Below are 17,184 nucleotides of genomic sequence, written 5' to 3'. Positions count from 1 at the left end.
GCGATTTACTCGGATCTTGTTTGTGCACTCCAACGCTGGCTTCAATCCTTCCTCGATCGTGATGCAAGACTGGAATAGAAAATATTTAAAAAATATTCTACCCTAAGATGAGAGTCAGTGCCTCCACAGCTTGATATGAAAGTTTTTTCCTTCAATAAAACGCATGTATATGTGTTTGTGTGTATGTATGTTTATGAACTCTGCCATCATCTACCAGATCGACCTTCGGGTTGATTGCTGTGTTTATGGTTTATATGTATATATATATATATATATATGTGTATATAAACATTGATATAGGTTTTTAAAACACAAAAACACAAAGTTCACTGCACATGTGAGTGTCCTTTCTTTGTGTTTTAAAAATCTCTATCAATGTTTTCATACATTTTTGCGTCGCCGAAGAGCGTTCTATTTTAAAGATATGTATGTATATATGTATGTATATATATATATATATATATACATATATATATTTATATATATATATATATATATCTTTAATGCCTCTTTATTTCTCATGCTCGTTGGCCTCCACGTTTCTCTCATTGCCTGTTTGATTCCTCATTGTTAATAGCATTTCATTCCCTTGGCTTTTATTTAAGCTTTTGGCCTCATATGAGTATTCTCGAAGACATTTCCCGTATTCTACATTGCCTTTAAAACGCCATTTATGTCTCCATATACACGTATATACGTATGTTGCGAAAAGGCCATTATTCGTACCATTCTAATTGTATCAGCACTCAACTACATGCTGTTTTTTGTACTGCCTGACATCCGCAGTTTTTTTTAAATATGTCACCATGAAACTTCTTCTTCCGGCACAAAACATTCTTTGCACCTTCAGCTACGATCACCGAATCCTCCCCATTTATGCTCCCCCGCAGTGTGTACGCGTAAATGACGATGGCGTCCATATTACTTAACCTTTAGTCGGGAGTGTTTTATCGGAAATTTTAATATACTCCGAAATGGAGTGCGACCTCTTATTCTTGAGCTCAACGTTCTAAAAATCTGGCAAGATGGACCTAAAGTAGAACTACTTCTTCTTCTTGAACGACGAGGACCAAGTTTTTCTTGTTCTTAGTTTTGGCTAGCGAGGCAGGGTGGTCTCCTTTAAAGAGAATACGCTCGCAGTTGGGGAGCCACAGCCTTCGTCACTTATTTACTCGAACCACGGTCGGCTTCGATCTTGCTTCGCGGTCCAGCATCGTCTCACATTACCTAGCCCCGATAAATATGAGAGAAATTCAATTCTGGTTGCTAAGCATCTCATAGTATATTTTTGTAGTCACGACGTATAGAGGCGTTATACATATACTAGAAAATCATTTCTAAAGTGCACAAAGAAATAACACTACCCAGAAATAACGAAATATTTCTATATCTATGAGGCACCCTTGTCTATCGTATGGTTTTACGGAATGATCTGGTCTCATCTGAACCTCAAACGGATTATGCTCGCGAAGGGCATGCGGAATTTCTAATCTTTAATTGAATTTAAAATCAATTAAAGTGTGATTGGAAGGAAATATGTCTTTGCCGAACATTAAATACTTAACCCTAAAAATAATACGGTGAATATTCAAACATGGAAATCATTACTTCATGACGTTCGTATCTAAATTAGTATTTTTGAGTATTGCAATTATTCTAACATTCAGGTTTTCCGTTGAGAAGGACGCAACATTTGAAATGGCGAACAGCAACATAAACAATAATGCTGCGAGGTGGGGACGTTCTAATTAATTCATGAGAATAATTATGTAAATACGGAACAATACACCGACGCTTGTTCGGGAGTGCGGTGAGTTGGCGGTTACTAGAGGATATACAATGGAGCTCAAAATTCCATTTCTGTTTTCATCATCTCTCCGGCAGAGCCGTTGATTCCGTTGATTACGCCAGAATTCTCACAGATAACCTGTTGGCTGCAGTGGGAGCATTCCTAGTCGCCCGCCTCGTCTTCCACTCACTCAATCCCCACTCCATTTCCGTCCGAGGCGCGTGCTCTCTAGGCGGGTATTAATTCTCCATGGATGTGACAACCGCGTTTGCCTCTTTCGGTGGTTTCACGGCTGTAGCCTTGTCCAGGAGTTGCAATCTCATATGAAAAAACGACCCAAGTATAGCGTCAAGGTCTCTTCAGTGCGTCATCCGTCCCAGTCCATCCGAAGGTATCGTCTGATTCCCTCGATTGACTCGTATACAGAAATTAATGGGAAATTAGGTCCACATTTACGGAACATGAATAAGAAGTGGACAAAATAAATTCGCCTTTATTTTTCAGGGCGAAATTTATACTTTCTCGAGGAGTCTTAAATGTAGAGGCAAGATCAAATGAAAAATAATTTCATAAAAATATCATGTCAGTACCTGTATACCAACTAGCGGTCTAAAGAATTATTTCAGTGGTTGAAGTAAAATACTTCATTAAAAATTTAAAAAGTCAGCTCTGACCAGAACTCATATCCATGTTCGACTACGCCTTGGAAAGGCTCAATAAAAAAAGGACTCAGGCCGGACGAGATAACCGGAACTCGAACTTTGGCCGAGGACGAGGGTTTATTTCGTCTGCAATAATCAAACACACTCATATCCTAAGACCCACCAATCCACCATCTATAAGAAATGTGTTTGAAGATAAGTATTTTAATATTTTTAATAAAATTTAACAAATTTAGTACACGAACGTAGTTCAATTATAATGTATCGTTCATTAATAATACGTTGTTCAATAATAATACACAGTTCAGCACGAAGGTGATTTCATGATGAGGACCCATCAAAACTTTTATTTTACTAAAAAATAGAATGCACATAGGTTAACTTCGACCTCGAAACGACGAAATCGGATTTTTAATTCGAGTAAAAAATTAACCAAAAATAATTGACACGACTTCTAAACCTTCGGAAACGTTACATACGGATAAATAAAACAGTTTCTGTCGTCATTTGGTGGAAAATCTTCATATTGAACTTGAAATCAAACCACTTGGCTTTTCCACGTAGAAAAAATTTTATTTACTACCTAGGTTTCGTTATGGTATGAACTGATGATGACCTGATGATGTTATACCATAACGAAACCTAGGTAGTAAATAAACATTTTTTTCTTTGTGGAAAAGCCAAGTGGTTTAATTCCAAGTTCGTTACATACGGAGTTTTTCAGCGCGTTCGGATCATTGTATCAATTTTCCTCGCGTAAAGATATATTTCCTCGCCCAACCTACGGGAAGTTATACTAATGTCTTTTAATATTCTCCGTTGCGACCTTCATTGATAACCTTGCGTTCGATATTCACATTATTACATGTAAAGATGTACTTCTGATTGTAAGACGACAGCCATTTGAATTTATCTCATCTCCTTCGCAAATGTGAAATAGTTTCGAGATATTATATTTAATAAATTTGACATTTTTCTGAATTTTTTTTTCATAATTGACTGGATCGAAAAATGTGGCAAAATAAAACTCGAATTGTGTTTAACATCCGCTCTGAAAATTCGTCATGGTGATGAAAATCACTGTTAAATACGTATATTTTCCCGTATGCATTATGAGAGGTCAGTTGCTCTCACACTGCCTCGATGATTCGTCCTTATTCCCCGGGACTTGTTGGTAAACATATACGAGACACACTTCCGCACCCGACACGCTCCAGTGTGTACGTTACATTGCCAAAGGAAATCATGAGTGGCCTTTCTGCGACGCGAAGCACACAAGCTCCGCTTACGCCAGGGGAAGGCTAGAGAGATAGGGTGAGCGCCTGTTCTCGAAATTAGGGCAGCGTCTATCAATGGTCCACGACTGAATTCCAGAGAAAAGGATGCTGGCGGAAGGGAGCGTTATTTAAGACAGCTACCCGGGGATCCAGGTGGACCCCGTATACGCTCTTTGAGGGTTGGGAAAGACATGTATAATTTTTGAAGAAGTTATCGCTTGGTAACAAATATGATTCCACCGCAGGATTCAAGGAGGTAAGTTAATTCGAAGAGCTCTGTGAATTAGAAATTTCCATACATGACTTTAAACCCTAGCCAAACTGTGGAAAATATGCATATGAAAATTAATATATTACAGTTACTATGACCACAATTTCACGAAATGTATATGAATCAAATGCGACTTAAAAAATCCACTCGTAAGTTGATGTCGTCATTGTAAGTTGCGTTTTTTCCTGGGACTTAATATTTCGAGTCGACCTTATAAATACTATTCAAGGAGGGCTAGAAAATAAAGATTTCGCCAAAAAAATCACAATTTTCCAGTCAAGACACTTATGACGGACCAATCAATGCGAAGACGCTGAAAGAGCGGTCTAATTTTAAATACCGAACGCGTGGCAGCGTAAGGAATAAGGCGATTCTGCAATGAAAAGAGAAACTTGGCGTCGGACGAATAATGGTGTAACAGGAACCTGGTTGGGCAACTATCCTTACAGACACTGTGAGAACATCTTAAGGGTTGCAAAAGCACAAAGGATCTCTGTGACTCGATGAGGAATAACTGGAGTACCGTGAAGACGTGAACATTTTCCTCGTTGGTTTTTTTTTATGTTGCACCGAGGCTTTTATTTTACTCGGGTCAGTTGATATTCTAGACACGTGTGCGATTCCTTGGCGCAGGGCTCAGCCCTTCCTCGGAAGCCTATAAGGGCGTCGACGCGCTCTTTGCGTAGGCTTTTAAATAGCAGGGCACGATAACAGTGACGGAGTCACGTGAGTGCGCGGTTACTCAATCATGGGTAAAGGATCAACGTGCAAATTCACATTAATGTCGAAACCGACAAAATTAGTTTCGGATTAAACTTTAGGATCGCCGTCCATCAGTCAATCCAATTGTAATTGAACGGAATATTTCCTATACTTTAACCTACATGGACCAAATGGGAAACTATGATTAGTTCATCTTGAAGTCATGAAATCCATGCGCAACACACAGAAATTCTTAACTAACGGAAGAAAGGAAATGGCAGCTAAAAGATAACAATTTCGCGAAGATAAAACGACAACAACTGTCTTTTCAGAGTTCCAAGATTGGATTAAAGACGAAGGCACGAATGTCGAATGCCCCCAGAATCGTGCGACAAATGTTCATTTATCATTCGTTTCCGATGAAGTGAATTTGATTTCCACGTGATCCATCCACCATTCTCCCATCGTTGCACTCCCTCCTCCGGGCGAATCCAGATTCTAATTCTTCCGAGGAAGAAACACGAACCGAGACAGTTCCGCGCGAAGATATTCGCATGCGATTTCCCCCTCTTGAGCAACTGACTCAAAGAGAGGCCTTCTCTCGCCCACGTCGAAGCAGCTGAGCGAGGGAAAGATGTGGACGAAGGAGGTGGGCGAACTGGTAAAAAAGTTATGCGCCGGGGGGACTGGCAATGTGAGTAAGCGACCGGGGGCAGATGCGATGGTGAGGGAGCGTGGTGGAACGGGAAAGGGGTTAGGGGCGGGGAGTAGGGGAGCGTGGGCAGAGAGAGAACGCGGAGAGGTGTATCCAGGAAAAAGGGGGGGGGTTGTGTGTGGATCGAACGAAGCAGGGGGAACCAAGGGCCGGAGGGGAAAGAGGTATACCCACCAATGCCTCCAGAAAACTGACGCGAAGGACGCCCGTCGTTTAGCGTCCCTCATTGTTGTCATGTGCGGAATTGGAATGGTTCGCTTTCAAAACAGTAAACAAGTGACTGCACCGTGAGCTTTCCAATTCCCTTTCTCTTTCCCCCGGGGAAGAGATTACGATTATATCTATTTCGCCGTCACCATGCGTAACAATATTCTTCCTCAGCGAAATGAAACCATAGCCTTAGAGCCGACGCCGTGTCGTCTACCATGAGCCAGAGTCGGCGATCATCTTACGGGCACTTCTGCTTTGATAAGTCCAATCCCAATAGGCCCAATAAGCAATTTTAGCCTCTCCCGCAGCAATAAATCTTGAACGAAGAATGTGCCTGGACTGCGTTTTTTTTGGGAAAATTAACACGTCCTTAAAATCCTCTATGGAACCGAACTACGGTTTTTCACCAAAGTAGTCAATGCATTAAGGTCTGCATTGCAAATAAATGCATTTCAACCTAATTGTTTGTCCCTAATATTTGCGCCAACTATCGGCGTTCTTTATTGTTTAGAATACCCAGGAAATATCTCGGAGACTGAGGTCATGAAACGCAATGCTATTTTCCGGGGAGCGCGTATTAGCACGGAGGGATCAAGAGCGAAGCGCAGAAATTGCGACGTAAATAACCACGCATGGTTAGCCTATTGAGCAGGCTGTACGGACTAAATAAATGGAAGATCCCATGCGATTTTCAAGCTCATTCAACTATTAAACATTTTTTTAAATCTACTGTTGACAACGTCAAGACACCAGAGAACAATAGAGTGATAGCATGATAAAAGTTAATAAAAATGATTCACAAATAATAAAATAACTTCATCATCACTAAAATTTTGGCGATAAAGATAAAAATGTAACATGTTACTTTTGCCTAAAGAATTAAATCCATCTGCGTACAAAGAATATAGCCACAGGAAATATAAGCAAATTTCCTCTTTGGCGATGCTGTCAGTTTATCAACAATGCAAGCAAAAATGTCAATCTAAAAGTATTAAAATCGTGATGCTAACTCACCTATCAGGCATTGTCGAGAGATTCAAGTTCAAAAAATGTTGCAAGTCCGAACGAAACAAAAATGCCGATTGATTTCCTCTGTAGTATTCCAGCGACGGAAAAGTCCAAGCGTACTTCCCGCAGCGTTGATAGACGGAAACTGAGGTGATAGCTTCTGCTGGGAGGCCAGCTGATTTAAAAGCGACGTTGCCACGTCGTCAACCAAAACATCGTGTCCTTTAACTTGGTCATTCTCTTAAGAACTTCCATCCATTAAAAATTGAACGTTTAGGATATGAAGCTGTCGTAAAAACGACCGAAGTGAATTAAAAAGCATTAATTATTCCTTAGGGAAATGAAACGCGATACATTAATATATATATGTGGCACTCTGGATGAGTGGAATCAATGCCAAGCGCTTCCTACGATCGACCAGTCAGCTGGTTGCTTATATTTCCCCTTCCAGGGTCGCAAGAAAACGTGAACGAAAACAGTAGGTGTTGAGAATCTTTGGAAGAAGACAATTTCAGAGTATGCGCATAATTGTTTGTTTGATTTGCAAACAACTCATTATTCAACTCAGGAAGGTTATCACAAAATACCTGAGAATGCAATCGCTCTCTTCATAAATTAGTGAGGAAGGACAATAATCTTTACGGATGCGAAAATTTTGGCCAGTTATTGAGAAAAACGCTTTTATTGCCAAAGTACTTGATAAGATTACATTGCCAATAGAAGCCTAAAGCATTTAGAAAATTCGATAGATTAGGACGGGAATAATAAAGCAAATAATTCGTATGCCTATCGATAACATAGCATTTTTGACTCTAAAATAATAATAAAACTTTAATAATCGTGTTTCCCGCGCGTAATTCTCTTCGTACACGTTATTCGAGCTCGTTTGCCCTGAAACCGAGGTCAACTTCTACCAAGATGGAGTGAAAGAAGACGGAAGTAAAGAAAGAAGAAATGACACTTCGGAGAGAACGATAACACGCAAAGGAGGAGAAAATTTTCTATCATTCTGCCTCAACTACAAGTCATGTACAATTATACAGGCAGCAAACTCGTCTAGGCAAAATTTACTCCGGAACCACTTGTGGACCTTCGTCATGTTCTCTGCAGCTGCGATTCATTATTTCCCAGAAAATATAATGGCATATATACGCAGAAACACAATAACGTGAATCAGATATTTAAACAAAATTCGGCTGATGGGGGAGTGGCATTAGAAAATAATCGCTGAAGTTCCGTTCAGTTACATTACAGGAATTACAGGAAAAAGTGACATAGTGCTTGAATTAATTGAAAAGTTAGTAAATATTATTTGTGTATTTGAAATTTGTTTCATAGATTAAGGCAAGAAAGAGCTTTTTTATTAAATTAACTACTTACCTAAATTCTGTAGTGAACTCGGCACGCTGTGATTTTCAACCTTGTTTATTAAAATGGTGCGGCATTTGCCCTGTGGGGGAAGCACTTACCGTCAACAAACGTTTCTCGATGAAACTAGTTGTCAGATTTTCCTGTCCTTGGAAAAATCGAGGTATTTCATGGCTCGCTCTTGTGTTAGTGATAATGGTGATAATTTCTGGTGATGACATTTCTCTAACGAAACCTTGCATTTATAAAATTGCGTGGATTATTAAGAATTTATTCAAAGATTAGATTGGGATAAATAAGTAACGAATTCTTGAAAAGTGGCCAAAGCCTTTATTGGAACTTTAATGCGAGGAACTTTCACATTAGAAAGAAGTCGATATAATGTGAACAATTTAGCCAGTCTATAATGTTCTCGTTAAATAAATAAGCAAAAATGAACAAAAAAGCGTTTTGGTGAGCAAACGTTTTGTTAATACAATTGCTTGCTATGATAATTAGTGTAATTGTTCCTCTTATTTATTTGTGAATTATTGCCATATGAGAACATGAAACATTTTTACATTACATACATTTCATCGATGTATTTAAAAAAGAAATACCATAGTAAATGCAATATGCCTTTGTATTTTAGATACAACATTAAAAATGACAATTCCAGCCAATCACAAACTTATGCTATAACAAGAATAGTAATCTTATTATTACAAAAAGTTCAAGGCCCATAAAACATCCCTTCAAATAGTTACAAATTGCAGAATTGGAAAGAACCTCTTTATTCAAGCATAGAATATTACTAGTACTTAGTTGTTCACTCTCAAGTACCTTCGATAAAGTCGAACATTGAAAAAGATTCTTTTCAAAGGAAGAACAATTTTAGCTTAATGAACATGTGCCTTCAGTAATCCAGTAAACGGTGAGTGTCTGATTCCGAAGGTATGAGCTGGGGATTCATCAATCTGATTCTGAAAAAGGAAATTAGTGATAAGTAGTGGCTTTTTGTTATGCTGCTATGGAGATTAATCATATGTATACTTCATCATCATTTTGCCATGTTTAACCTATGAGTTCAAAGCAAATTATTTTATTTTGCTGAAATATGTAAACATTCGTATAATCTGACAAAAATACTTTACCTAAATATTAATGCAAAGTCACATGTTTATATGAATCTAGGGGTTGTAGCAAGGTAAGGAGAATGTCTGATCCCAAAGGAATGGCTCGGCGCACAATTCTTGTTTATTGTCACCTGTGGGTGAAAGAGCCATGCAGGAAAGAAGCTGAGGTTATAGTTAAGCCAAAGCCAAATAATTCTCTCCACTTGACAAAACTAGGTAATTTTAGTTCAACATGAATATTAATACTGGTAATTTCATTTAAGCACTCTTCTATGCTGGCAAATGAATTGGATTTGAAGGCAGTTTTATGTATCAACTGCACCTGATCAATGATGAAAGTTTTCAGATATTTAATTTACTTGCTCACATTTTGTCAACATTCACTTCCCAGGTGCCCTTGTTTCCAAGTGTATCCTCGGTGGCCTCATAACTCTCCCTGCTTGACCATGGTCATTGTGTCATTTTGATCATTATTGCATCATTTTGTTTCTTTCTAGCTTGTATTTAAAGGTTTCATTGTTATGTGAGACTTGAATGGGAAATATGATAGAGAAATAAATTTGTCACATTAATTAAAGCAGAGCATTAGGTATAAAATCATTGAGGTATTAAAATGTAGGAATTACGAAGTGATGAAAAATTTGAAAATTTTAGAGTTAGACCTGATTTTGAGAATACTGTGATTTTGTTGAAGGGAAGTGCTCCTAATTTTGTTTCTTAATGATTAAGCCGTATAGTGTTATTACCAGTAGTTTACCAGAGTAAGGTAGGTTTTCAATATATCCTGGCTCTACTTGGAAGCCCTGACTAACAAGACATGATATCCTTAAACTCCATACTACATATTATAATAACTTGTTCTTTAGTAGTTTATACTTTCTACCTCTTTTGATGCCATCCAAGATGTCTATTTTCCTCCTCCCTTTTCCTTGCTTTCCCAAAATTATTCCCTCTATCATTGCCTTAAGCATTTTATTGCCTCTTAATATTAACTTCACCAGCTTATCTTGCCTTCAAATTTCTCCCAACAACCTTCTCTCTTCTTCTACCAATTCTAAGACATCATATGTTTCCTTTCATTCCATTTTATTTTCCCCATTCTTCCCCAACCAGCTTCTGAAAAACCTCCTATCTACGCTAATTGTTTGGCCACAATGACCCCAGAAAATGAGCCGTTCAAAACTACTTTGCTCCCATGTTAAAGTTTAGACCAATCTCTTTTCTGAGTCTTTATTTTAGGTGCCTATCAACTTCCACCTTTTTGTGAATGCATATTTACCTAATGCACTCCTTTTGTTGTCCTTCCTATTTTTCAACCTCCTAAAACATTTCCTAAGTATGTGATCTGTTCTAGTCCATGTCCCAAAACTTAAATGTTTATCTTAGCCTTCCTATTTCTGGATAATCTCTTTGCCATCATTTACTTGTGATTAATTCTCATTTCATAAGTATGTATCACTCTTATTCAGTAACATGCGACATAATGATTGTAACCCTTTTTCTGACTGGATGACTTAATGCTTGATTATTTGAAGATTTGTTTTGAAGGATTACCCAACCACTTTAACTGCTGCCTTCAGCCCTTACCACACCTCCTGTATAATTTCCTTCACATATATATTGAAAAAGAAGTAATAATGGACATTCCCAGCTTACTCATCTGCCTAGCAATACCCATTCTGACTCTACCTTTGCCATCCTTACCTATGCCGTCAGACAGAGATGTAGAAAAAGTGTCCGGATAAGCCATCTGTGTCTCCTTTCAACTGCTATCTTCTGCATATTGGTAATTAATTGTTCCAAGTGTATCCTGTGAAATACCTTTTCAAATTGTTAAGCTGTATATAAATGAAATAATTTGCTCCCCATTTGCATTAACAGTTAATCTTTCCTAACTGAGTAGCAGATGCAAATATTTAGAAATACTTCCCAGCTTTCTTTTTAACAGTAGCATACTGGTCAAGTTAATGTTTCAATGAAGTCAGGGACTATGCATGGCTACTTTAATTATCCCTACATAACGAAGAAACCCTAAAAATATGTCACAGAATGCCATTTTTTAGGCTCATAATTTTTATTTCCTTTCATCCCATTCAACATGTCTACTCTTATTCTCTGTGTACCTAGCTTACTCAACATTCTCCCCTCTGCCACAGTCTTTATAATTCCCTGCATCCATTCCTCTTTCCTTTGAATATCCCACAACAGCCCTCTCTCTTCTCCCATCATGTCTATCACTTCTTCAATTGTTTTCCCTCCTGTAATTTTATTTTCTCCGCTCTAATCCACACCCAGATAATCCCAGAAGGCTCCAATCCACATCTTCTCGCTTCAGCATTTAAGTTTCAGAGCCAAATCTTACTGTACTCATGTAAAAATTCTCACAAATATTTCCTTAACTCTGTACCCAAGTTCCTTGCCGTCAAATCCCTCTTCTCCTTCCTCCCCTAATGCGATTCTTCCTTATAACCTTTATTACATTGAACATTTTTGTCTAAAAGATTTCTTCCATAAGTTTTCTCCCAGTTCCCATGTATGTCCTCCAATGTTAATGTTGACCTTAACCTTCCTATTTCAAGAAAACCTCAATGCCTTCATTTTCCTATGATTACTTTCATTCCGTAATTGTTTCTATTGTTTCGTAATGCACTTCAGCATTGCAAATGTGAAATATTTGTGAAGGAGTGAGTTAGTGCAAAAGCTCATATTTAATAGAACTTCATATAGCAGCCAGTGGCAGCGTTCTGACTGCTGTTACTTCTTCTTATCACGTATAATGAATAAATTGAAGACCGGTTTCATTGCCTTTATGTAGATGTACATTTGCTTATTTATGTATACTGTTTATCCAATTTATTTACCAGCACACCTTGCTGTTAAATATAAGCATACCTTTTCATGGCCAAATGAAAATGGAGTATTGTAATTAATATATTAGAAGAAATTTAATGCTGTTACCTCAATTAATGGCTTTAATTTGTGGCAAGTAAAAATTAAGTTATATAATTACTCTTCATCCAACAAAATATGTTTAAGTAATGGTAAAACATGATATGCGTTATTCTGTGACTCCATTGAAAGAGGATTGGAGATCATAATAACACGTTAGGAGAAAATTTTTTTTTAATATCATGATGTAAAAAACTGACAAAATATTAATTAAATAGTAATAAATCAAACATAATTCCCATACATGTTAATATTAAGGTATCAGCTAAATGAGAAACTATTACCATGTATATCTAAGAATATGAGCACTCGGCATACATATTATATATGCAATTATAAAAAAAGTGGACAAATGTAAACAACTGCTTTGTTATTCTTTACACTAACAGGTAATTGGTATCTAACGTCATGTTTGTAATATTGATGGCAATGTATGTTATACTCTTGTTTGGAGGTTATTTATTGAAGATTGTGTGACTAAATAGGTATTATTTGAATACCATTGTTATAAGTTGAATGCTACTGTTTTCGCGTTCATATATTTTAAGTGGCTTTTTTTGATGACATAGTCTTAAGGTGATTTATGTAAAAAGTGTGTCAAAAGGCAGATAATAGATGTAGTGTCCCCACCTAGCACATATGTATCCCACTACTGTTGCCCACTGCTCATCAACCACTTTGCCTACCGTCCCCTCAAGGGAGATCAACTGGACCCACAGTATGAAGTGCCATTAAGCAGTGTCACCATCAAATCTACAAGCTTCATTCCAGGTCTCATCTTGTGTAATTTTTTTCCATTATGTTTGAATCTAGCCAAATAAATATTATGCAAACCATACTTCTTTTGCTATGTTGTGAACACAAAGCATTTGGATGATGTTGATATCAATTATTTCATAATTTCTTAAAAATAGTGTTGTATGATTTTCATATATCACCTAGTGGTTCTCTTGGCTTTATCTCCCAGGGACCTATTTGTGTGATGAGGCTAGTTTTTCTCATTTTGAATTTCTCAATATGCTGTTTCTAGACTCTGTGGTAAAATGATCCCTTTTTGAAAGCAAGTGTGCCACTATATTTAGTTTTGCCTTACAATAAATGGCTTCAACTTTTCAGCCTAATGCCCTGCCTTAAGGCATAATTGACTTATTCCTAAGAATTCCCCTGGCTCTTGGTAGGTTAGTATTGGCTACGTAGTATTTAAGTGTGTAGTGAACATCCAAATGCTAGTTTGGTCTGGGTCTTTTGGAAGTTGTTTTGGTTTACCAGTGAGTTGACGGGTACCATTTCACAAGTTTTGCATTATTTTAGCAATTGCATGATATGTATGTGTGATCTTAGGCTCAATCAAGTGTATTGTTATGTTACCATAATACCAAACCAGGAACCACTGTTAGAAATGCATATAATGTTATTAGGAATATAAAAGTTACTCATGACATGTTTTATACTATTTCTCTCATTTAAACATCTTTCCAGCTCAATGGATCCATATGGAAGAGATTAATCAATAGGCTTACATCAATTCAATCAAATTCAATGCAGTTTCCAGATAACATTTAGCAGAAAATATTAATTAGTATCCCAAAACATTTAATTCTACTCATGAAGACACCAAATTTGGTGACTCTTACATTATCTGATAAATGTATTGGTTAACTTTTTTTGTTAATAGATGTATTATTAGCAGTGGTCTCATCTTACTGAGCCAAAATTATATTACACACATGCCACTTTGAAGTCCTATATTTTCAATTCATATTCTCACCTTTTCCGGAGAGTAAACACCAGGGCCAGGCTTTTGTGAGTGATCCGTGGGTAACTGGTAGCGTGCGCTGATTGAATATGAAGGTGAGCGACGAGCCTTATAGTGTTCTGGGGACGAATTGTTGTAAGTTCCTGGTCCTGGGGTCAGAACACGGTCATCAGTGAATTCCTTTTGGCGTCCAGAAATAGTGAATGCTGGGGCAGCCTTTTTGTTGCCCTCCTTGGTAGATCCCATTGCCGGTGGAATGTTGTAAACATTTGGTGCTGGTGTGGATAAATAAGTTCATGCATATCTATGTTAATATGATTAAGCATAGTATGATGGTGGTCTGAAAAGTTTCCGAACTCGAAAATTTCAGAAAAAATGTCTTTTATCTTTGTTAGGTTGGAAACTTTTCAGACCACCCATGTAATATATCGATGTGATCTGATGAAAATATTACTGTAAATTACCTTCTACAGGCTTCTACAATACTATAACATTCCCTACCATTACTTTCTACCTTCTTCTACAACAACTTTATGAAATGTGTTGTTTTTATTACAATGTCATTTTCAACAAATAAACTGTGTGTGCAGACATATTGACTCAATCAGTAATTCTACTGTGAAACTTTATACATATGCCCAAGTGTCTGCATTTACGCATCTAGTTAAACAGTTGTGTATTGTGGGAGCAGTACTCCCATGTGGCATAAAATACATACTGAACCTAATTTGTATTGTGACCATATCTATTGTCAATGACTTAATAGTTATTCAGGAGCCAATCCCAGTGCACTAAGGCAGCAGTTATATTTTTCAATATAAATCTGTATAAAATAATGAATTGGTTCTACCAATGCTATAAATATGTACTTTTGCCATACCATTGTTACTGCTACAGTTAAGTGCCGGGCAATGTGACATAGAAATGAATAGGTAATATAGAATTCATTCAAGGTATTCTAACTATTTAATGGTAGCTTATGAATCACCGTTGATAACCATTTACTTATAAGAATCATGAGAACTTTCTCTTTCTTTGTCCTCTGCCTACTTATATGCTTCCTAAAAAGACGGCTTAGTCCGTTCCTCCTCCCTGCTTTCTCAGCATTCTCCCCTCCATCATGGCCTTCAGCATATCATTAATTAAAGTTTTACTACTTATTTCACAGTAGGAGTTTAATGAGTGTCCATATCGATATTTATCATGAGAATGATAATTGGGAAGATTTCTATCCTCAGTAATGTTTTTAACATGACACCACCACTGGTCTTAGATTATACCAACAAAATGAAATATATTATTGTGGTTGATCCAAACTCAAATTGATATTATACATGACAATTTTGATAGGTTAATTTTGCTCATTATTTTACAATTTGTAGGCTCTCCATATTTATTATTATTATTAGGTAATCTACCGGTTAAGGTAGGTTTTTGGATGGACACAGCTACTAAATAAAACATTTTGTGTCTCTTAACAAAACACAAAATCCAGCATCCGACTCTATGTCAGGTCCCTCTTCATCTCTGAGTACTTTCTTCCTCCCTTCATCCCGTCCACCATCCCTATCCTGTTCCTTCCCTTTCCTCGTTTGCCCAACATTCTCCCCTCTATTAGTCTTCAACATCCCACTGCCAGTCATTACCCTCTTCAGCTACTTTTCCTGCCTCCATAGGATTTCTCCCAACAAACCCCCCTCTATTCACCTACCATACCAAGTACTTCCTCATTTGTTTTCTTCTCTGTCCATTTCACCTTCTCCATTCTTCTCCAAACCCACATTTCAAAAGCCTCCAATCTACGTTAATCCTCCTGTTTCAATGACCACGTTTCCGCACCGTACATTTAATGTTTCAATAATATTACATCTGTTTTATTATAATTGGTATTAGCTGCATTCCTAATTTTGTAACTGTTCTTATATGTAAAATCACCATGTAAAATGATTCTACCATATTTTTATTACTTCTGCCCTCTTGCAACAGGATCATTTATATCAAATACGTAAGATTTTTTTGGCCTAAGCACTTAATTTATACACGAGTTTCATAGTTGATGCAGCAGTGGAATAACATTATGATTATGAAATTAATTTAATGAGGCCTTAAAGATTTTTAATTTTTTCAGTTAGTTTTTTATGTCTGAAAGGGTATGAATTATCAGATAATGAAGCATTTGTGCAGGCCAACCTATTCCATGATGGTAGCTCTAATTTAATGGTCAGGTGTTAAGCCCCCATTATACCATTGAAATGAGCCCATCTATTTGAGTAAACTGCAGCTTCCCCAAGCAATGTGATTTTCAGTTCATCTGAAGGGAAACCACTGGTGGCATCTAAAAGGGAGCAAGGCAGTCATGAGGTTGTGAACTTTGCATGCTATGGGCACTATTATGTGTTGAATTATGCTGTTACCTTTAAAAAACAACAAATATGTTGGTTACTAGTATTTAATATTGGCTGCTTACAAACAGCCAATGACCTGAACTCTGCCTAAAATGTATGAATAAAATTTCTTAACTTCTCCATGCTCACATCTTTGAAAGTTTCTGATGAAGATTACAAAGCAATCTGTTCAAAATTATGTGATGAACGGAAAAAAATTGAGGAGATGAGAAGTTTTCTGCACTAACTAACAGTTCTACTTCTTGCATGATTGCTCGTAAGCATTATTGAATATGTCTGATGATTTTATAATTATTATCCTATTCAAGTGAAAATATTTATGCCCTTTGAGAGCTGTTCAAGTGTCCCCAGTTGCATATTTATTAAATGCCTGGTTTTATTGAAATATCTTTGCCCCTGATACCAAAACAAATATTGGCTTGATCAATAATTTGCCCAATACTTAATTCTTGTGTTGCTCCATATGGCCTTCACAGGGATTATAGCATTGGTTGCTGTCGCTGGTCTTCCTTTGCTCACTTCAGCCCCTCATATAATCCCAGATCACCTTTGCACTATTTGATCATTGAAAATCTGGATTTTGATATTGCTCTTTGAGCATCTGGTGAATTTCAGACCCTTGTGCATTATGTTTTGTAATGAATAGAAATAAATTTGCCAAAAATGTGATGTCTCTCACTAATAGAAACACCTGCAGGGGAATCTTGTGCCATAGTAGCCAAATAGATACTTAAAACAGCATCTATAATATATGCTGTGTAGTGTACTAAGTTTAAATGATTACTACCCTATATTTTTTTAACTAATGCTCCAGTAAAATTTGAATTACTATTTCATAGCTTTTTCCTATTACCCTGTACTTTTTTGATTGTAAATTATGTCACTAGGGTAAAGAGAAGAAAACTTTAATAAACTACATTCTTACTAATGCACGAAGGTACACTTGGACCTTTTATC

General features: G+C 37.0%; 2 protein-coding genes across 3 annotated transcripts in view; both read right to left on the bottom strand.

Moving 5' to 3' along the window:
- The window catches only part of LOC139697572 (T-complex protein 11-like protein 1), a 34,616-nt gene extending 27,851 nt beyond the window's left edge, over positions 1-6,765 (bottom strand). The window contains exon 1 of the mRNA XM_071596332.1: positions 6,641-6,765. Coding sequence (XP_071452433.1) covers positions 6,641-6,651 — 11 coding nt within the window. The 5' untranslated portion in view covers positions 6,652-6,765. The remainder of the gene's footprint in view (positions 1-6,640) is intronic.
- A 1,544-nt stretch (positions 6,766-8,309) lies between these two features.
- LOC139697966 (ciliary microtubule associated protein 1A) overlaps positions 8,310-17,184 on the bottom strand; it is a 57,964-nt gene continuing 49,089 nt past the window's right edge. For both annotated transcript variants that reach the window (XM_071596821.1, XM_071596822.1), the window contains exons 5-6: positions 13,835-14,097; positions 8,310-8,964 (exon numbers count right to left, since the gene is read on the bottom strand). In XM_071596821.1, coding sequence (XP_071452922.1) covers positions 8,881-8,964; positions 13,835-14,097 — 347 coding nt within the window. In that variant the 3' untranslated portion in view covers positions 8,310-8,880. The remainder of the gene's footprint in view (positions 8,965-13,834; positions 14,098-17,184) is intronic.

This window comes from Hetaerina americana, unplaced genomic scaffold, assembly GCF_022747635.1.
Source record: "Hetaerina americana unplaced genomic scaffold, ioHetAmer1.1.p SCAF_8, whole genome shotgun sequence".
In the NCBI taxonomy this organism is placed as follows: Eukaryota; Metazoa; Arthropoda; class Insecta; order Odonata; family Calopterygidae; genus Hetaerina; species Hetaerina americana.
Note: the sequence above shows the minus strand (reverse complement) of the source record. Positions and strands in the feature narration are given on the sequence as shown.